Source organism: Primulina huaijiensis, chromosome 13 (assembly GCF_012295235.1).
Source record: "Primulina huaijiensis isolate GDHJ02 chromosome 13, ASM1229523v2, whole genome shotgun sequence".
NCBI classification, from domain to species: domain Eukaryota; kingdom Viridiplantae; phylum Streptophyta; class Magnoliopsida; order Lamiales; family Gesneriaceae; genus Primulina; species Primulina huaijiensis.
Genome location: NC_133318.1, coordinates 6,225,819 through 6,248,920, shown reverse-complemented (window position 1 = coordinate 6,248,920; position 23,102 = coordinate 6,225,819). Strand labels below are relative to the sequence as shown.

Here is a 23,102-nt window from a genome sequence, read left to right as displayed (position 1 = left end):
TTCATAAATTAATTAAAATGCCCCATCCTTAAGTAAAAAAATAAAATACCGCATTAAAATTTTCGCCAAAAGTCGTCGACGGTCTTTCCTCGATCCCGCCTCGACCAATCGCCGGAAACATGAAACTCGAAAAACATTTAACGTGCATTACCCAAACATAAATAATTTTAAATAATGCATTTAAATAAATTATGCATGGCTAAAACTCATTTAAATTTAAATAAATGATTTAATAATTAAATAAATGCATGGAATTTACGTGTACTAATTTTGGGCACTACAATGGTAATGTAAAATGGTGGTGTAAGAGTGATGAGAGTGGAAGAGTAGAATATAAGGTTGATCTTGAGTCAAATATGTAATGGAAGTGAAAAAAAGATATGAAAACTATGGCAGTAGTTGTGGTTTTTAGTATAAAGATTTGTATTTTTATCCAAATGATATGAGACCACTTCCATTAGAAATATAATATATAAGGCTATAAATTTCATGTTTTCAGTTTTGTTCAAATCATTGTGGGGAAAGCCCTTATGACGGAGCACGATGAGAAAGAAATTGAAAAAAAGAGACAATTGAGAAGGCAGAACATTAACCAAAAGAGTCAAGCTCCGAGTCAGAGTTGGAAAGGGGGATACCAAGGGAAAAAGAAAGAAGAATATTAGGGTAAGGCTCCAGTGGTTAAGACTGAGGCTACTAGGCCGTTATGTCCCAAATGCAGCAAGCCAAATAAGGGTGAGTGCCTTGTAGGGAGCAACAAATGTTATAGATGTGGAGGTGTGGGTCATATTCCCATCAATTGCAACCAATATTCAGGACGAGAAAGAGTCCAAGGACGCATTTTCTCTTTGACCAAGGAGGATGTTAATGGGGATACGTTGATTATATCAAGTAATATTCTAATTTCAGATACAGTAGCTCTTACTTTGATTGACACTGGAGCTACGCATTCCTTTATGTCTAAAATTTTCATGAGATCATTGGGTATTGTACCTATATTTGAACCTCTCCAGTATAATATTGTGCTTCCTTCGGGAGATGTGATTTGTCCAACGAGTGTGATTAAGGCTTGTCCTGTTCAAGTGAATGAGGAGACTTATTTGTTGTTTTGATTGTGATTCCTATGATAGAGTTTTCCTTCAATCTTTCATTATAATCATCACTTGTAAAAATTCATGCATGTACATATATCATTTTTCTTTTAAACCAAATATGCAACACGTCTTTTAGAATTATCGTTTTTTATCATAAAATCTCATGCTTTCAAAATAAAAATTTTAACATTCATTACAACATTAAGGGCACTAACAGGACGTCTAACAATTTTTGGCTGTAAAATGACTGTTTTGCCCCTGAAACCCTAACTTTCTCAATTTACCCTTAGACATTAAAACAATGACCCAGATCCATCCAAAATTAACATAACACTTTAAAATACACCCATAAATATTTTTTAGACGTAAACTTACGCTCCTTGACTAATTTCTCAATTCTTTTTAAAACTTGAATGTACGTCCCGATTTTAACTCGAATATACGATCATTGGTGTGGGGTGCGAACAAGGAGGAATGGGTGACGATGACTCCTTGTTTTTTTCCTCCTCAAAATCTCGAAAATATGGTGTTTTCTATGTGAATTTTCGGCTGATGTGAGGCTTAGGAAGACCCTATGTTTCTATTTTATTGATTTAAAATTTGCATGTTAACGGGCTTGGGTTTTGGGCCTTTGAGTTTAGGAGTAATTGGGCCTATTAATCTTAGATAAATTAGGCTCAATAACACATATTTAATTAAAAAATAAAAGTTTATAAAAAATTAGTTTTCAAAAATAATACTTTTGGTCCTTTAAAAGTATCTCGTTTGTCCATAACCTACTTCCCGAGTAAAATCGTGCTCGTCTCGTAAAATAATTTGGACTCTACTATTTTTAGAAAAATTAATCATATTTAATCATATTAATAAGCCTTGAAAATATTTATTGAAAAAAATATTTTATCTTGGTCGTCTCCGGTCTCCTTTCCCCAGCCTATTATCGAATATTTGTATAAAATCTTCAATTCTCATGAAATCATGCAATCTAATCATTTAATCATGCAATTAGACCTATAATCATATAATATACATCAATTAAGTATTTTAAATCAATTAAATAAAACAATTAAGCAATTTAACACATTTGCATGCATGTGGTTTACATGGGTTGATTTTTGGACGTTACAACAACAGTTGAGAGATTATGCGATCATTGTACAGGAGTCATTAATGTTTTGTGATAATAAAAGCATCATAGCATTCACTTACAATCTAATTCTACACTACAAGACCAAAAACATTGATGTCAGACATCACTTCATCAAAGATCATGCATTGATGAAAGACATAAGACTGGAATATGTCTCAACTTAACAAGAAGTAGGGGATATATTCACCAAGCCACTACCTGAGACAATATTTTCTTTCTTTAGAAATGTTTTAGGGCTCATTGATTTATCTTAATGTTTTGTTTATGGGGAATATTGAGTTTTAGACATTCAACTGATAAGAAAGAAATCAATTACCCTTGAGCTCAACCGATTGTCAGTTTAGTATCTCAACTGAATTAAGACACTATGTTTTCGAACTAACTGATCTTATTATCTAGTAGATTGAATTATTACCTAAGTTTAGTTCCTCATTAATATATATGACTTTTGACCGACCAATTTCCAAAATTAGCAATTACTAATTCAAATCTTTTTCTTCTCTGACAGACTGCCACGTGATAGAAAAAATTCAAATAATCACAATACATATATTTAGTGTAGACCATTTACATTCTTTACACTTAGCATTTTTCTGCAAATCACTCTGCCATTTCTTATGCTTTTTCTGTCAATCGCATTCTTCATTTTAATCTCTCAAATATTTTTAAAATTTTGCAAAACTCTACCATGGCAGCAAACACGAGACCTGCTTACATCATGAATGCTCTTTCGTTTGACTTCAACTCCATCTACGTCATGGAGGATGCTTCAATTACAGGAGTTTTCAAGGAGATTGGGTTATCTAGACTCAAATCATTTCTGGGCTCTTTATTGGACATAGATGTCCTGAGTTGCTGAGCATCTATGAAAAAAAAAACTGTGACCAGTAATGAAAACTGATCTTTTATGTTGGAGGGATGAAATCATCATGGACGAGGATTTCTTTGCCAATTTCTTTCAGTTTCCCTTTGATGGATTAATCAATTTCTCTTCCAAGAGATGCAAATTCTTTTCTCAGCTTATGGGAAAGCAATCAAAACCTCTGCTACAAAGAAAGAGATGAAGATGGAGTATCAGATATTGTGTAATAGTGTGGAAAAGTATTTGTTGGCCAAGACAAGATTGTTTGCTTCGATTACCCTGGATAAATTTCAAGTTATGACTGCAATATCAAGGGTGAGAAGGTAAACTGGTCATCAGTTCTATTCAAAAATTTGAAGGTGATGGTTCAGTCTGCTAAACAATCATTTGGTTTTACGATCCCTCTAAGTCAATCCGCTTGAAGATGTTGGCGTTTCTTTAAGTGAATCACAAACTCTACACAAAACAAGACTATTGGATGCACGTCCATCTACACTATGAGACCCAGAGGTCTCACTGCCAAACTGAACTCAAGTCAAGTAAGTCAATAAGGAAATCCAAGAGGAGAAGGAATTCAAGAAGCCCTCCAAGATTGGGGCTCCTAAGGCCAAATTTGGTCAGTCTAAAGCTCTCAAGCCTAAGCCTAAGACCAAGAGGAAGTTAATAACTCATGAGAGTGACTTTGAGACAGCACCTCCACCATAAGTCAAGAGAGCTAGAATCATTTTTTGTTAAGAAGAAAAATAAGAAGACCGTGATGAAGGAAACTGATCCATTGTTGCCAAAAACTGATGTCAAGGCAGCTACTGTTAAGGCAACTAAACTAACAAGGAAGTTTCTGCTAAGCTTGCAGAAAATTTGATTCTGGTTGGAATAGTTGCTCCTCTTTAAATAGTTACTCCACCCACCATTCTACCAGCATCAAAAACAAAAGGTGTAGTTATCAGAGATCTCATTGATTGTAGCAAATCTGGGCTGGTTTCACAATATACTTCAAAAAGGATAGAAGGAAAAGGAAAATGATACATGGGGAAGCTGAGAAGTTCATATATACGTCTGTTGTACAAACTCAAATCGACCTCTTGATGGATGAGGTAAATACATATGCAGATACAAAAACTGAGTTCTATGATGAATAATATTAGTTTCGAAGAGTCACCTTTGCAAGAAAACTTAAAAACAAAGATACATTGAAGAAATTCATTGCTCTTGAAAAGACTTTTTGATGGTTGTTAAAGCAGTAATAGTAGCTCAAGCTATGGAGAGAAATGAGCACTTCTTTGCTCTTGTGAGAATTAAAAAACTGGCATTGATTTATGAAGAACTGAAGAAGAACTATGATCCTAGATGCCCAACTTCTCATTATGACAGAGCAACCTTCACTCAGTTGCATACATATTTAACTTCTCTTCAAAGGAAAGTGAAGTTCTGGGAAATGGATCGATAATTATACATTCCAGCGGATCAAAAGAGCAAGAGATCTTCCAAGTACTCCAAGAGGAAAAGTCTAAAGAGGAACAACACAAGGACTCTTCATATCAAGTGTTGAAAGAAGATATTGATCAAATTAAACAAGAATCAAGCCAAGCAAGACCCTCAACCAGTTTAGCTGAGCAGGTTTGGACCAAATTGGACCTTCAATCACTCAAGCATCAGAACGTCAGAAGTCAACTGAACTAGTCGAGGAGTTACCTCTTGTTAACATTGATGAAATCATGGAAACAGTAACTCGGGCCATCGAAGAATTATATGATGAAGAAATTGAGATGTTTAATCACAAACGAAAACTGAGGGACATAGTGTTGATGTAACTGAAATGGAGAAGTTAGACGAAGTTCAAATTCCTTCAGTTGAATTTCTTGACACATTTTTTATGTCTGCAACTATGAGGAACCAGTTGGCTCTGAACCCTCCAACAATTGAAGAGACGGTTGCAGCAGCGAACCACATGGTAATTCAGAAAGCTGAAACTGAAGTCGTTGACGCAGTTGAGCTCGTTAATATTGCTGGACCAAGCTGCCAGTTGATCATATTTTCCGATCCCAAAACGCATATCATTGCCGAATCACCAATTGAAGATAGGAGATGATCTTCCAACGGACATATCATTGTTGAATCATCGAATTGGAGATATGAGATTATCTTCCAATGGACAAGATCCTCTCAAATTTGACTGGTATAAACGCTCTTTTGTCTCAAGTCAAGATAGGTCAAAAACTTACTGATACTGATATTGAAAACTTCAAAGACAAAGTGGTCAAAGATCTCAATAATTTATCCAAAGATGTCTACTCCATTTTTATCCAACTAGACCCCATGATAAAGAATTATGCTTCAATGTCACAATTATTAAGTTCTCATGATGCCCTTTCTCAGATGATGGATTTAGTTCATGAAAAATTGAATTCAGATATTGATTCAGTTCGTACTCAACTTTCAGCTAAGTTCGACACTATGTCAGCTCAGATGACTTCGGTTATACGTATTTTGAAGAGATTTGTGTTTGTTTTAGGTGTTGAAAAAAAAGGAAAAGAAAAGTCTAAAACTGAATCTACTAGAAAGAAATCTGATAAGAAAAGATAAGAGAAGATAAAATAAATAGTTGATAATATTTGTCAGAAATTATTGAAATTTCAGTCTATTAGTTTCAGAAACTTAGTTTATCAAAATTGATTATTAGAAGTTATTTTTTGCCTAAATTGGACATATTGCTTGATTTTGGCAAACACCAAAAAGACGAAAATCGTTGGAACATAAATTTTATGTTTTGGTGTTAACAAATAATTAAGGCAAAACTGATTTAAGTTAAACTGAACTCCAAACCAAACAGAACTGACTATGCCCATAAGCTAAACTGTTTTACATAAACTGACTAGTTGAATAGAACTGATTCATACCCAAACTGAAGTATCTATTATCAGTCTATCAGTTTACATCATTCAGTTTCAAGGACATCAGTTTATTACGAAGGGCTAAACTATTTTAAGATAATTTTTTCCGTACCTTGCTGACACAACCAGAATCAACCTTTATACCGATGTCAGGAATGAGGACTGGGACAAAAGATGCAAAGACGACGATATGATTTGGAACGGATTTTTTTTTTAAGTTTGTGTCAATTGCAGTTCAAAAACTATAAATAGAGATGCAGTTCGGTTGAACACGGTGATGAAGTTACGGTAATTACCAAATTTCAACAACACTTACCATATCTCAAAGTTCAAGAAAAAAACTGCTCATACACTAAAGCACACTTTACAAAGTATTGTATCTGATCATTGAGGATCATTAATTGTTAGGAATTATTCGTAAGTCATTATATTCGAGAACATTCTTTAAATTGTTTCTTTGTTCAGTTGATATATTAGAAGTTTTAGTTTTAACAGTGTTAAGTCCAAATTAAACTAGATTTTTGTAAATTGCTTGTAACAATCAAAGTCTTTTATTATGAGTCTTCCTAAAAGAAAGAAGAAGTTGTGCAAAAGCTTAAGTGTTCCGAACATCCAGAAACAAAGTTGCGTACATTTTACATTCAGTTTACCTAATCAAATCATTATTTAAATTGTTCTAATATATTAGTTTGACTTCTTTCTGCACATATTTTTGTTCGTCAACTGACATTGACACTCGAGAATACATAGTTCAATTGCTAAACCAACTGAATTAAATTTAAAGAAATAGTTTGTTACGAGTGTTCATTCAGTCCCCTTTCTTAACACTCAACCGATCCTATCATAGTGAATTGTGAAATTATCGACCCGATTTACTGATTCTAATTTCCATTATATTTTAAAAAGAATGTGTACATTTAGTTATGTATTTTCAAAAAAATCTCTACTTTTTAATAATTTAAAAACACATTTTTCCATTATAATTAATTTCTCATTTTCTTTTCAACATCAATTTCCTATATGTACACTGCGTGCCGGCCCATATGCTGGACATGGGATAATTCAAATACACAAACTTCATGTCAAACACTGAGTGATAACTAATTCATAAGTCCTTTATCCTGCTAACCAAACCCACCCAAGTGTTTTTTGTCCTTTGCATGAAAAGAATTTCGCTTCGTATGTGCAACGTTTGCTAGTTTAGATAAATTGCAAAACAAATACAAACCATTAACTGGATAACTGTTGTTTTACAAAAATTGTTAAAAATCTGTGACCAACTTCACTAACCATTGATCAAGTCAATCTGAACGAGGTAACAGCCTACAAAGAAAGTAGCAAAATAGAGATACATCAGAATCACAAACACCTCTATTACAAAATAATAATAATAATAACAATAATAGTAATTAGCTTACTTTCCGAATCTTGGAACCAAATTTTTCTTCCTCTTCATCAACAAACTGCAATCCATGTAAGTGTAAAACATTTAGTTTATAAGGAAAAGATCGTAATGCATGACACGTAAACCATCGTTTCTCACTATGTAAGCAAAACAATGTCAAAAACTACTTCATGAAACAGCCAAAGAAAGATATGGTTTTAGTAAAACAAACCTGTCCGGTAATTGTATATAATCGGTTGTAGAAGCCATTATTTGCCATCCCAAGTACTGAAATCAAATGCCTACGGCTCTCACCCGGATTTTTCAACGTGTACTCAATATAATACAATCCTGATCGGTAAAAATTGTTCATTAATGGATGCAGCTGCATATATCACACATCATGACATCATAATACAAGAACACTTTAATACCTCACAACAGGTAGGTATAACATTCGAAGTATTGATTGAACTATTCTATGCCGTATCAAGGAATGCACATTGGATGTTTCAATAAGGATTATTTTTTTAAGGAAAATGGTATTTTTGAAAAGTGTAACGTTGTTTTGAAGGTACTCTCGAGTAGCAGCATATAAAGGACAAACTTACAGTCTATTGAGAATATAAAAAGACTATTGCATTACCATTAGAGGCTTTGCTGTCAATGAGTTTGGCTGCAACGCCCGGGGGCCTCTGCCAACTTCTGTCTAATCCACCGACCTGTCGAGTTGGTTTTCCGTTTAGAAGCAGAAATCTTGTAAGAAAGAAATACTTGATCACTTAAAGCAAGTCTTCTTTTTCATGGTATGTCATGCCAGAGAATGGAGAGCAATTTATGGTTAAAAAGACGAAAACATAACAAATGTGCTACCAGGCTCTCTGCAAATGCATCAACTTTGCCAAAGGATTCCAATCTGGTGAAATCAGCGCCAAGGCCTGTGATCAATATGCTCACTGGAGAAAATGAGAAGAAAATTAATGCGATGAGCGTAATCTTTCAACCAACGGATTCGTTACAACTAGAACTGTACCATTTGAATTGGAAGCTTCTTCAGGATAAAATGCTATAAGTGACCTCACTCCGTCACCTTCTCCAGTTCCTACTTGCCAATCTGCTCAAAAACACAATCTTTTACTTTGTCAAAAAACAGAAATGCAGGCTGAATCTGCTGCATATTTTCATCCAGATTCAAAAGGTGGAAAAAAATAATCGAATGAGCAAAATGTCAACAAGTAATCTGAAGAAACAATATCTTTAGTTCAAGATCAAGGAACTATCTTTACATAAAAGTGGTCCAAGTCACATCTCTGGTTCTCTCAGATACAGCTTACCATTCTCCAAAACACAACCTCTCAACTCCAATAGGGAAAAATCATCAACGCCCTGTTTGCAGAGGAACGAGATAATTTTGGCTCAGAGGGTCGAAAAAATGTCTAAATCTAATTTTAAAATATGAGTTTAAAAACAAAATAATGGAGGACAGGGGTTTACAACTTTAGACTACACATGAAAATACAGTTGAAACGGAAACTCCCTTTGGCATTTTCAATACCAATGGTTTCATCCTAAATTCATAGAAATGCAAATCCATTTCATGCTTCTAGTTCTCAGCCATTGTCGAAGTGATCCAATAAAACACCATAGATCTTTCAGATGTATTCAAATGGTAAATTAGTTCACTTCCTTTGCGATTAATCCTCCAAGTGGATGCTTCAATACAGTCTATCTTCCAAAGTAAAAACATCAATAACATGGCAAACAACACAAAAAAACATACAGACTCACCTTGAGGAATCTCGATTCGATACTTGTTCACTTCATCAGTGTAGACACGAAAATCCTCCGCCACCTCTACATATAAACGTGATGATAACTGATAAACATTTGGTAATTTGCACCAACAAAATAAAAATAAATAAATTAAGATGCATAGATGCAAAGGCATCGAATTTTTTATTTCAAAAGGCAAAACAACAAATTAAACGCAGCTGAAACCACCTAAAACGCAAAGACATCGCATCAGGGTAGACACAAAAATTCTACCTGTATCAGCGGCCAATGCAACTGGAGCAACTGCAGGCAAAATAAAAGCTGCGGAAACCACCTGAAACAAGAACTCTCTCCTTCTGGTCACATGTTCTTCTTCCCGAACACTCACACTGTAACATCGAAGCAAAGAAAACCCATCAATGAAAAATATGTCAAATGAACAGAGTAATGCCGTTAAATAAAGATAATTTAACATCACCAGATATTCTGATCGAGCCCATGTTTCTTGCAGCAGAGAATGCTGGAATTCTTGTTCCTTCTAAGACCTTCAATACCCAAGGAAAACTGAATTTTGATGAGTAATTTGAGTAGATTAACGTGTAAAATGGAGAAGGACGAAAGATGAAATCTATCAAATACCTTGAAGAAGAGAGTGGGAGAGTAGAAAATGTGAAGGCATAAAAGAGACGGAAGCCATTGCTTTTGGGCTGAAAAATGTTGGATTAGAAATTTAGAAGATTTTTTCCGTATGTCTAATTCTTGTTGTCACCCTCTTCTTTTACTCTCTTTCTTAATTGACCCTATAGGATGAATTAATTTTAACTGACCCCAATTTTAAGCTATTCAATACACACGTAGTTTGACTACCGATAGTAGAGGTTGGAGTTCACGTCCGGTATTTTGTTAGAAAAGTTGGATTTAGGAAATACCGAAACCCAAATTAACTGTTATCCGGTCAGGTTCGGGTAGGAAAAATGATGCCTGAAACTCAATCGGATACCTGCTTACTATTATATGTTGGTTTTGTAAACCGGTTTTTAAAATTTATTACGGAAGCATGGTATAGATCGAATCGCATGTTGTGCAATTTTTCTTCAAAATATTGTAGGGCAAACAATATCAATATTAATTTATGTTAGAATAGGGACCATATTGTGCGCTAACCATAACTTAAATAGACTGTTCCACTTTCTTTCTTCAATTAGCAATTAAGCTAACTTTCATTTCTTCATTTTATGGAATAATATTATAAATTTAATTATAAACATTCTGTTTAATCTCCATCAAATTATAGTCATCAAATTCAATTCCTTGAACTTTGAATTTCTCAACGGGAACACAGAATCCGATACTTGTGCGACCCTCAATTGTTCAGTGATACAACTAGTTGTGGATGCACATCTTCATGTGATTCAGAATAACATTTATTATTATTCGAGCTTACTTTAATTAGCCTCATTTTTCATCAGCTCATTGATCAAGAATGTCAGAACTAATTTCTAATTGCATTTTTCGAATCAGGGTAGCATCTACTAACATCATCTCATGATCCCTTTGATATCACTGATAGTGTCTGCAAAAACATTAAGTTATGGTTAGCGTATAATACAGTCCCTTCAACTCATATATCTTGATCGAATCTGCAACCATTGGTTTATGAAGAGTTGCATATGAATATCTATATATAATTTTGTTTACTAAATGATATTTGTATGAAATAACTTAAAATTCAATAATTTTAAGTTAATAAGTGCTCAAAGTAATCCGGAGATAGCATTAGGAACTATGGACCTATAATTTAAAGCTACAATAATTTTGACAACATATGAAACTCTTTTTAAGCGTGTCAATATTATTAATTCCAAAGTTATTCCACTATAAACATTTTATTGCACTCTTAAAATCATAAATATAAAATTACTCAAGAATAATGTATAGTTCATTGATATAAACATTACATATAAATCAAACCTCCATAAACGATTTAAAATTAAAGTTAGGGAATTTCCGTTAACCTATGTAATTATATAATTTTTTTAAATCTCATTGATTCTCTAATGAATAATATATTTATGATCTAATTGTAAATTGAGCGCTTTTATTATTAAGTATCGAATCAACACTTAAGAAAATCATTCATTTAACTTCTTTACGAATGAATGGATTTCATCTTTATATTAATACTCCTGACTATTTATTTTATTGTATTTTCAATATATCAAGAATTATAACACTATCTAATTTGTTTCATTACTCGACAAGTCAAAAAATACAATATCATAAATAAGAGTTTACTAATTAATCAGAATTAAGATCACTCATATATAACCATCATTAATTAATATTGAATCTCAATATGATGACATAAATTAGTATAGATTTAAAATTAAATGTGTTCCAGTCCTGTACAAAAAAAATTATATAAAGCGCTTTCATTTAAATAATTTCATTATTAATAACCCAGATAAGATTGTTTCATTCAGAATGTAATAAAAAACTCTAGTAATTTTAAATTAAAGATCCTGACTTTAATTTATGGTTACGGACATATTAAGATTATTTTACTTTAAATATTATCATTTTGTATATAACACTTGTATACAACATTTAAAGTCCATTATAATTAATTCGGGGATTTTCGATATTTATATAGCATCCACAACATGCATGCAAAAAATAATATTAAAATATTTCTCAAATAAAATGAAAACATTTGTTTATGGGCATATATCCCAACATTATATGTATTAAACCTAATTACTAATCTAAGTAACTTGACTATATAATATCATATGTTTGTGTGTTTTATATATAAAGAACGTAACCATTACTAATTTTTAATGCAATGTTTTATAATATGATTTAAAAATATTTTTGGGAACGTCTTTTTGGATAGCATATGCATGTGTACCCCGTTTGCACCACTCCTAAATAATCAAATGGGAAATAAAATAAAGTGTGAGTGAGTATTGCAAGAGAATCCAAATATATGCTGATACATCATGTGGTATATATATGCTTCTTTGAATTTTGTTTGTTATACGATCTTTTTCATGGAATGAGTGGTGATGATAACCAGGTGAATTGGGTTTGAGGATGGTGGGCAATAACACCAGATATTGCACGAGGGGTACCCGGGCTCTGGCAAGCCTGCACATTTAGGATAGCAGATATCGGCGCCGGAATATTCTATGGCGTATCCACTCGAACTCAAGTCAAATAAATGAGTTTATGTTAGGAGAGTGTATATCTAGTGTGTATGTTTTTTTTAACCAGAATATATATCAAAACCTTAATATTCAGCAAACCTGGTATTTATAGGAACAAAACCAATGATTACTTTGTTTTCAGTGCTCAGTTTCTACGCCCATGCTCTATTTACTGATATTGCCAATTCTGAAAACTCATGCTTACTTCGATATATTCCCATCACCTCACGAGCGCCGAAAGATCTTCCTAACGATGATCAAGTCATGGTGCCCCACGCCTTTGAATTTTGGAGATGACACCTGCACCAGGGTGCTCGGGTGGATAACCGTGATATGGTGCAGTATCTACTGGTCGTTTCACCCCAGCTCTTTACTTCCTAGGCTCAACTGTGAGCCCCACTCCTTCTGAGCACTAGGTTCTTTACTCATCTTTCTTGGCTTCCTGACTACCCAAAATTCGGACTAAAGATGACCAAGTCACTTCTTTGATGACCTGGATACATCCGAGGATATCATCACTCCCCCCCTTAAATAGTTAGACTAGAGTCATACCCATTGTCCCGAGAAACACGAATGTGTGGGCGGGAAATTCATGTGATGTAAGGCTGACGTCAGCATGATGTAAGCCCTAGCAGTCGAAAAATCGGATGTTGCTTCGAATTCTGCACCCATCTTTTCATATACCCCGCACGATTTCCGACAAGCATCGTGCTCGTCCATTTTCTAATAGATCAACGGTCCAGATTGAATATCTTCTGTCTACATAAAATGATCGATTCTACCCATTTTTCACTTTTGCACCTTTTGCGTTCTGTTTACTAGCTCTTAACACTCAGGCGTCTTCTGCTCTTTTCTCCGGCGATTGTCTATTTTTCCATCCAGCCTAATCACCCAGTCACTGGTAAGTTTTTCCCCCTTCTCTGCTAAGAATTTCTAATTCCAATTCTACTTCTTCTATTTCTGGAACGACTGTGCGCGGCTCATTTGGTTATGAGTCAGCAGCAGTATGCTCGGTTTCATCTTCCCTTTCCCCCAAGGGACCAGTCATCCTACCTGGCAAAAAATCTAAGAACCCAAACCCCCAATTTGTCGGACTTCCCAGGCTCCAAAGAAAGGCAAGAGTAAGGCCCGCGCCTCCAGCACTTCTCAGCCTGATGCCCTATGTACTCCATGGTTTTCTTCCATGGGGTGTATCCTGCACCCAAGGGTTGACGAGGATCTCAGGGTTTAGGGTTATATTTTTTTCCTAACAAATATTGATTCTCGGACCCTCTGACCAGGCTGATCAGCCGAGGGCTTCTTTACTTTCTTCCGGGATCAGGTTCAGAGTGGCCTTAGATTCCCCCTTCACCCTTTCTACGTTGAGGTGGCCCATTTCTTCGGGGTCCCCATCAACCAGCAACACCCTAATTCCTTCCGGATAATGACCTCTACTTATGTTCTCTTCAAAATGAATAAACTCCTCATTAACCCCCTTTTTCTACACTACTTCTTTGTGTGCCAGTTTGGAGATAATGCATTTTCCTTGTCTACCCGACTCAAGAGTCGGTTCCTTGATGATATCTCTTCTTCTTTGAAGGGATGGAAAGGCGGATTCTTCTATATCATTCTCCCCTCCTCTCCCCTCCTCAGTGCTTAACAGGCTTTTTTCCTAGCCTCCCCAATCAGCTCGACCTTCCTCAGGCCTACGAATTCAAGGAGCCTTATACTCAAAGCAAGGAACGTGTGAAGGGGAAAAAATTCCCGTCTTCTCTTCTCACAACAGAGGAAAATTTTAGTGGCCTATGGGTTGAGTGCCCGGGCAGAGGACCGTATAGATAGTGTGATTGATGAAATAGCTGGCTCGGTCGCTCAACTTGGTAAATTCCTTTCTTATTTATGTATTTCTTTCTTATATTTGACTTTTTCTCATTTTGCTGCTTAATATTTCTTTCCAACTTCTCCCTTTCTCTCTCTTTTTTTAATAGATAACAATATTCAGCAGTGGGTTGATTTTACAAAATTTTGTTTCGAATTTTATGTATTTATGTAGGCATGGTTTCGGCCATTGCTTTAAAAAAAATGTTCAGTAGAATTTTAATATGAGTAGACGTTTCAGTTGGTATCAGGACAAGAATCCTGTATAGGGTTGTGCCACCGCCAGCTTCTGCGGCTTAGTCTTAAAGCCTCAAGTCTGTAAGTTTAAAGTTTTTAAATGTTTTGAAAGTTTTATGATATCACCTGCATGTTTACATGATTTACGTTTTACAGTACATGTTTATCTGTCGTTATGTTTTTAGATTAGATGCTTTATAATTTTTATGCATGCTACGACATGAAATGAGAAATTTTATGATTTTCATGCATGCTGGTTTTGTGGTGGAATTGGACATGATTAAGATTTCGGCTATTGGACATTAGGAAAGGTTGGAAATGAATTGACTATATTAATTTTTGGTTAGTAGTACTGATGTTCTACTTGCGGGTCATAAGTTAAACTTGAAGATTATGAATGCTTTTAGGATATGTAGAGTTTCTCAGAAAATATTGATGGCTCATGGCTACTAGTTGAGTTAATTTTTGAAGATTTCATATAAACAATAATGATTTGAAGGCTATGACGATCTTTAGAAGTATAAAATGTATAATTTGGGATTTCAAGTATTTAAGAAAATGTAAGATTGGTTATGGGAATTGAATTTGGGTTTAATAAGCTTAAGGTTACTGAACTTTATGTTTTGAGGAAATTATTTTTAAGTCATTAAGAAACTTGGGATTAAGTGGATATGTGTTTTGGAATTGTGTTATCTAAAACTATTTGGAGTTGTGTAAGTGAATTACAAGTTTATGAGATAGCGTTCATATGAAAATTTTGGGTGAACTAAAAACAAAAAAGAATTAGTGGTATTCAACATAGGTTATCAATGAACAAATATTGAGATTTTTATCGAGTAAGAAATCTAAAATTTTGATATGGGGATTCTAGAATTCTATGGGTTATAAGTGAAGTGGATTTATTAGAGTTAGTCTAATGCTAACATGGGATAACTTAGTAAGTTTTATACGCTAGTATTAATTAAGCATTTAGGATACGTAAGAATGCGATATTCATTTCAATGAGGAAAGTCCAAGTATCTTAGGCCTCAACTTTATCGTAATTGGGAATAGAATAGTTTAAGTGTGTCAAGGCCCGTGCTTTTAATTAATATTTAATTACCAAACAACAAGGATTAATTGGTGTAATTAGCAAAAACGAGTTTAAAACGTTCATTTGGGCCTACAGAAATTTCGGTATGACCTCCCCTTAAGTAGGACATCCCAAAAATTTCAAAACACAACAATAACATTATACGCTCGAAAATAACCTCAAGTTCACAATCAACCACACAAACATCCTACAGCCGCACTGGCCAGGACTAGACACAACATACTAAAAATAAAATCCAAAACTATATAAAAACATCACCATACAGCTACACATGGCATCTCCCTGGCAAATGTATCAAACCAGGATAATATATAAATATCTGGGAACTCTGACACAAACCAACTTACTACTGGGCACCACTCGCTGACGCTCCACCAGACGAGTCAAATCCTCTGGAATGACCTGCTATGGCATCAAAAACAACCACAACATAGAAAGAAAACAGGGGTCGGACCCCGTACGACAAACCAGTAAAATCACGACGTATATAAAAGACATGTAATAATACCAAGTAAATGCAATTGAAACGTCTGCCTTTATTTTTCTTAAAAAATACTAGAAAATTTTTTTTCTTTTTTTTTTAAACACTCGATTTTCGGCCCTTTACATATACCACATGAAAATATTAAAATATTTTCCCCTTTTAAAATAAAATATCAACCAAATAGCATTTTAAAAATCAAATGAAATAGTCATAAAAATGAAATGTCAAAAGTTAACCAACCTAAAAAGCAATAAATTTGAAAAGTATAGCTCATACTAAACCTCCCAAAAATCTCTCAAAAGCACAACTAATTTGTCTTAAAATCTTTAACGTAAATTATGAATCATAAATGCGGAAAAAGTAGAAGAGCTGGTCCTCGGGTTGTGTGCGCCTTCAGTCCAGTCCAATCACCCATCAAGACCTCCCTCAACCTCACCTGCATCCATCACACCTAGTGAGTCTAAAGACTCAACACACCATCATCTTTATAACAAATAATACGTATAAAATCACATGCAACAGTGAAAAGTACTTGTACTTAAAATATCTTTTTCATGAAGATGCATAAACTTTAACATGAACATTTTCGTAAACATATTCATGATGCATAACTTAAACCTTAGCCTTTTTCCTTTTCCTCAAAACATATCATAAAACCTTTTATCATGATCATAAACATTTTCTTTTTCTTTTGTTGAATTCATATCGTTAATTGTGACTTTCCTCAAACCTCAAAATTCGATGGATCCATCTACATGTAATCACAGTACTGGGCGGCGGGGACACCAGCGACATTCTCACCGGTCAACTGGGCCTTGGCCTATCCTCATCGAATAGAAATACGATCGTCGGGGCTCCCTCTGGGGTCTTCTCCCATAAATGGACTCCCTCTGGGGCCTTCTCTCCTCACGATATTCTCATTCTTACCTCAAACCTCATCTCATCATATCCTCAATGATGTCATGGGAAATACGATCGTAGGGCTCCCACTGGGACCATAACCCTCACGATATCTCCACATAACATAATTATAGTCACAATTACTTCACTTCTTTCAACGTTTTACATTTCCATCACTTTATAAAAATCATGCATCACATATCATTTTTATTTTTGAAACCAAGCATGCAACATGTCTTTTAATTGTCATTCGTAAATCATAAAACTCAAATTGACATTTAAAAATCATAAATTAATCATGAATATTTAAAAATAATCATAATATCATAAAAACAGCATTTAGGGCACTACCATGACCTTTACTAATTTTTAGTGTAAAAAGACCGTTTTACCCCTGAACTTGACATTTTTTGATTTTGACTTTTTTCTTGATTTCTTGACTCTAACATGTCCCAAATAATTATTTAAGATTACATGAATTTTTCCATAATTTTATTTAGCTTAAATATTAGACATTTTCATTTATCTTTATTTAATTGTTTTGACGGTGTTTTAATCCCGAAAAGTCCCAAACTTTAATATAAAATTCTTAAATTCAAAATTTAGTCTTTTTATATTATTTTAGCCCTTATAAACCACGACTTGACCCCCGTGAGCCATTTTTCAATTTTTCATTAGTTAAAACCCTAAATTGACACCTAAACTTTAACCCCGAGCCAACTTTCGATTTTCACGAGTTACCCCCAAACCGTGTTGGTCCAAAACTTGACCATCATCCTAAATTACCCTAATAGACCCTTAGACCACTAAGAAACCCAAGCCAAACCCGAAACGACTAGCCCCAAGTAATCCCTTATGCTGGCCGAGAGTTTCACCTAGGAAGGACTCTACGATTTGGTGCTTGTGGCTCTAGCCAACGCCCCAACCCTTGAACCATACCCATGTGCACTTGCTTAGGACCCTAGGGATCCTTTCTAACCCAGCTCGTGACCCACACGCCGAGCCCCCATGCTCTTGGACGCCTGAACTCAGACACGCTCAAGATGCGTGTTCTCGGGTGGGAGTCCTAGCGTGGCTAGGACTCCTTCCCCAGCCCTTAAAGCTAGGACTCACCCCTTTACCTGTGACGAACCCTAGCTGAGCCCTGGCCCAAGCCAAGACCAAGCCCATCCCTTTTTCATGGAACCCGATCACCCCTAACCCCATGACAGCAACGTTTCTCGCATGGTTTTCCTTTCCTTCGACTGTGATGTGGTTTGGGCGTGTGTGTTTGACTCTAACACAAGTGTAAACCACTTTTGATCTTACCTTATGTCATGGCAGCCCCTTAACATGCCTAGAACAAATTTTTGAATCAAATCTCAAGAAGTTAACACATGCAAGTGCAATATTTCGAAAATTCTTGAAAAATAATCATGTTCTTCATGCATCCGATAATTAAAACATTAATATGATATGATGATGAGAAAATGAGATGTATGACGTGCCTTTGCGTTTTATACGCACGAAATAACGTTGGCGACGAAGAACGGAGTGAAACCTTGGTTAGCTTTTCCTTGAATCCTTCGAAAATCCCTTCATTATGCTGTGTGTGTTGTGTCGTGTGTGTTGTGTGTCTTGGGAGAGAGTTTCTGAATTTTGAAATGTGTGGCCGTGTGATCTTGATGCAAAGTGAAGGGTTTTGGTAAGGGTTTACATATCATATATTAATCAATTCACTAATTAAGGCTTTAGGCCTATTAAGCATAAGTTTAGGCTCATTAGTGCTTGATTAGGATTTAATTAAAATAAAAAATAGTTTTCGTAAAATAAATTTGTGAATTTATTAGCCGGATTGCCAATNTAGTTTTCGTAAAATAAATTTGTGAATTTATTAGCCGGATTGCCAACAAGTTCGTATTTTAGTTGAAAAACCAACACCGATAAATATTACGTCCCGGCGTATAAAATCACTTCAGAACCCTTTATTTTCAAAAATATGGAAAAACCATCAACAATATTTTAAATAATAAAATAATTAAGTTTTTTAATAAAAACATTTTATGTTTTTCAGCCCTAGGTCTCCGTTCCTCTATCGCAACTTTAATATTCCTTAAAAATACTATTTTATGCATGATGATAATAAAAATCATATTTAACATGTAAGCATGTATGTCACATAATCAAGTAGCAATTAAAATCCGTTAATTACTCATTTTCCATTATTTCCTAGATTCGCATGCAGTTGGATTACGTCGTCTTAATTTTGGACCTTACAGCAATGATATGCGATGCATGAATGGTAACAATGGAATAACGGATACCAAATGGAGTCCAAACGAATAGCATCGTCTATAGTAACAGTGGCCACCCGTGCCAGGAATGCAGCATCAAATCGCCGCTCGTCCATGCACGTAGCATTGGGAATACGAGTAGCTAAGTCGCTCGTCCCTAGCTGTCATCTGGGAATGTGGCTAATCCTAACTCACTCGTCCCTCTGATTATTCAATATATATCAATAGAATCAACATAAATTAAATCGCCGTCAAAGGAGTCAAGGCTCAATATATTATGCCAATACAATTAATGCATGAATTCAACAAAATAAACATTCAATGCACATAATAGCAAACAAAAGTCACCGAATATTCTTACACGCCAATATAAACGTCATAATGATATAGGTTTGAGCGTACTTCAACTACAACTTAAAATACCACAGATTCTTAAGAACTTCTGATGGCTCGTCCAACAACAGAACCTACAATATAAATTCACTATATACTTCAACACAATGCATACCAAACGACTAAACCAAAATAAATCGGCTCGGTTAAAATTCAAAATCCGGGCAGCCTATTAAACCCATACAAATTCTGAAATTCCAAGCTTAATACCTCAAGAAACGAAGCTTAAACACACAATGGAAATCTCGCGAAGATGGCTCGCCGGAAACACTGTTCACGATCTGAAAAACGAGCTGGAAATTAGGGGAAAAGCTTAATTCTTCACTATACAAAATAATCCACCAAAACACCACTAAGAATTGAAGCCAAAAATCTTACCTAGAACCGAATCGAAGCTCACGCACAGTGCTGGAAAACAGGACCGATCGAGCTCATAACTTTCCGATTCAAGGCAAGAAAGAAGTTAATAGAATGGAGGAAGAAAGTTGTTAAGCTACTGTACAAAAATTTTGCCGCTGGGACGCTGCGCAAGGTGACTGCAGAAACAAGAAAGAAGCGACGAGTTGCAAGGCAGGGGAAGAGCTTACTGGAATGATCGATCTGATTTCTTCTATCAAATGGGTTGGGTTATTTAAATTAAATATGGAAATGGGCTGGGCCTAATTAGTAATTGGGCTCTCACATTCTCCCCCACTAATAAAAGATTTCGTCCTCCAAATCTAACATACACAATACTGATAACCAAAACATTAAGACTGATAATACATAGGAAATTCAGAATACATAAGCATAATTCATTACATTCTCAAACAAATGAGGCCATTCTTGTCGCATCTTTGCCTCTATTTCTCATGTAGATTCTTCTCTTCCATGTCTACTCCACTGCACCAAAACCAATGGAATCGTCTTGCTCCTGATCTGTCTTTCCTTGCGGTCCAAAATTTGCACTGGATGTTCAACATAGCTAAGGGAACTATCCAACTCCACATCTTCAACATTCAAGATATGAGACGGATCTAGCTCATACTTCCGCAACATAGATACATGAAACAAATTATGTATCAAAGACAAACTCTGGGGCAAATCTAAACGACAAGCCAACGTGCCAATCCTCTCAACGATCACATACGGACCAATATAACGCGGAGCTAACTTCCCTTTATGTCCAAATCTCATAGTACCTCGAAATGGTGATACTTCCAAGAAAACATAATCAACCACTTGGAACTCTAAAAGTCTACGCCTTTTATTAGCATAACTGGCTTGACGATCCTGGGCTGCTTTCATCCTTTTTCTGATCAATTAAACTTTATCTTTCATCTCTTGAATAAATTCTGGTTTTGACATCTGTCTTTCTCCTACATCTTCCCAACACATCGGCGATCTGCATTTTCTTCCACAAAAAGCTTCAAATGGTGCCATACCGATTGTTGCCTGAAAACTATTATTGTAAGAGAATTCAACCAAAGACAACGATTCTTGCCAACCACCTTTGAAATCCATCACTACTGCCCGTAACCCGTCTTCAAGCATTTGAATGGTTCTTTCTGACTGCCCATCTGTCTGTGGTTGATAGGCGATGCTCATAGCCAACTTTGAACCCAAAGCTGATTGCAAACTTCCCCAAAACTTCGAAGCAAACCTTGGATCACGATCGGATACTATGGTCACTGGCACAACATGCAATCTTACTATATAATCAATGTACAGTTTTGCCATTTTCTTTCGCCATTTTCATATAAGTACAAGTACGATCATATGGAATAAAATGAGCTGATTTAGAAAATCTACCGACAATCACCCAAATCGCATCACAACCACGATGAGAACGAGGTAAATGTGTCACAAAATCCATAGCAATGTGCTCCCAGTTCCACTGTGGCACTTCAAGACAATGTAACATTCCACCAGGTCTCATTCTCTAGGCTTTAACTTGTTGACATGTTAAACATTTAGCCACAAAATGATAAATATCTTTCTTCATACCTTCCCACCAATAATGAGCTCTCAAGGTATGATACATCTTACAGATTCCTGGATGAATACTATGTCGACTACAATGTGCTTCCCGTAGTATAGCTTCTTTCAGATCTATCAAATTAGGAACCACAATTCTACCATTAAAATGCAGACTTCCATCTGAGACAACACTAAACTTTTCTGTCCGACCTGTTCGAGATAATTCTTTTAATCTATGAATGTGCGGATCGGTCCTCTGTGCTGCTTTGATGTTGGATAAAATATGTGGCTCAACTTGAATAGATGACACTATAAAGTAGTCTCCACTGATCTGATAAGTCTATCCTGAAGTTCCCAAGTGCTCGTGAATTTTAGAGATAGTCAAAGATGTCAGCATAGCATTCTGAACTTTCATGCTGAAGGCTTCTGCAACAAGATTCATTCGACCTGGTTGATACTGAATCTCACAATCAAAGTCTTTAAGCAACTCTATCCATCGACGCTGTCTCATGTTCAAGTCAGGCTGTGAGAAAAGATATTTAAGACTCTTGTGATACGAATAAATCACAAACTGCTCACCGTACAGATAATGACGCCATAACTTCAATGCAAACACAATGGCGGCCAACTCTAAGTCATGAACTGGATATCCGGTCTCATGCGGCTTCAACTGACGAGAAGCATATGCAATCACTCGCTCATTTTGCATTAAAACACAACCAAGTCCATTTACAGATGCATCTGAACAAACAACATATCCACCTGAGCCCGATGGCAAAGCTAGCACTAGAGCTGTTGTCAACTTTTCCTTTAAAGTCTGAAAACTTGACTCACATTCATCAGTCCACACAAAACATCGATCTTTTTGCGTTAATTGAGTCATAGGCCTTGCTATAATAGAATATCCTTCAATAAAACGCCTATAATATCCTGCCAATCCCAAGAAACTGCGAATATCGGAAATATTCGTCGGTGTTGGCCAATTGATAACAGCTTCCACTTTACTGGGATCTACTGATACTCCTCGAGCTGATATAACATGAACCAGAAATACTACTCTGTCCAGCCAAAATTCACATTTAGAAAATTTTGCATACAATTGCGCTGCTCTGAGTATCTGGAGGACTATCCTTAAATGTTCTCGATGCTCCTTCTTTGTTTTTGAATAAATCAGAATGTCATCTATGAAGACAATAACAAATCTGTCTATAAATTCTCGCAAAACATGATTCATCAAATCCATAAAAATCGCTGGTGCATTAGTCAATCTAAAAGACATAACTAGAAATTCATAATGTCCATAACGTGTTCGAAATGCTGTCATCGGAACATCTCCCTCTCGAACCCTAAGTTGATGATATCCAGAACGAAGATCGATCTTTGAATACACTGATGTACCCTGCAACTGATCAAACAAGTCATCGATACGCGGCAGAGGATATTTATTCTTTACAGTAGCTTTGTTCCACTGCCTGTAATCAATACACATCCTCATCGTTCCGTCTTTCTTCTTTACAAACAATACCGGAGCTCCCCAAGGTGACATACT

General features: G+C 35.5%; 1 protein-coding gene across 1 annotated transcript; it reads right to left on the bottom strand.

Moving 5' to 3' along the window:
• Positions 1–7,092: 7,092 nt before the first annotated feature.
• LOC140991647 (psbP domain-containing protein 3, chloroplastic) lies at positions 7,093–9,929 on the bottom strand. The gene is made up of 10 exons (XM_073461733.1): positions 9,788–9,929; positions 9,627–9,693; positions 9,422–9,537; positions 9,164–9,229; positions 8,409–8,489; positions 8,249–8,331; positions 8,022–8,097; positions 7,608–7,726; positions 7,410–7,454; positions 7,093–7,314 (listed from the first exon to the last, which is right to left on the bottom strand). Exons 1-10 carry the CDS (start codon positions 9,843–9,845, stop codon positions 7,288–7,290), a joined length of 738 nt encoding a protein of 245 aa, XP_073317834.1. The 5' UTR covers positions 9,846–9,929; the 3' UTR covers positions 7,093–7,287.
• Between the last annotated feature and the right edge of the window lie 13,173 nt (positions 9,930–23,102).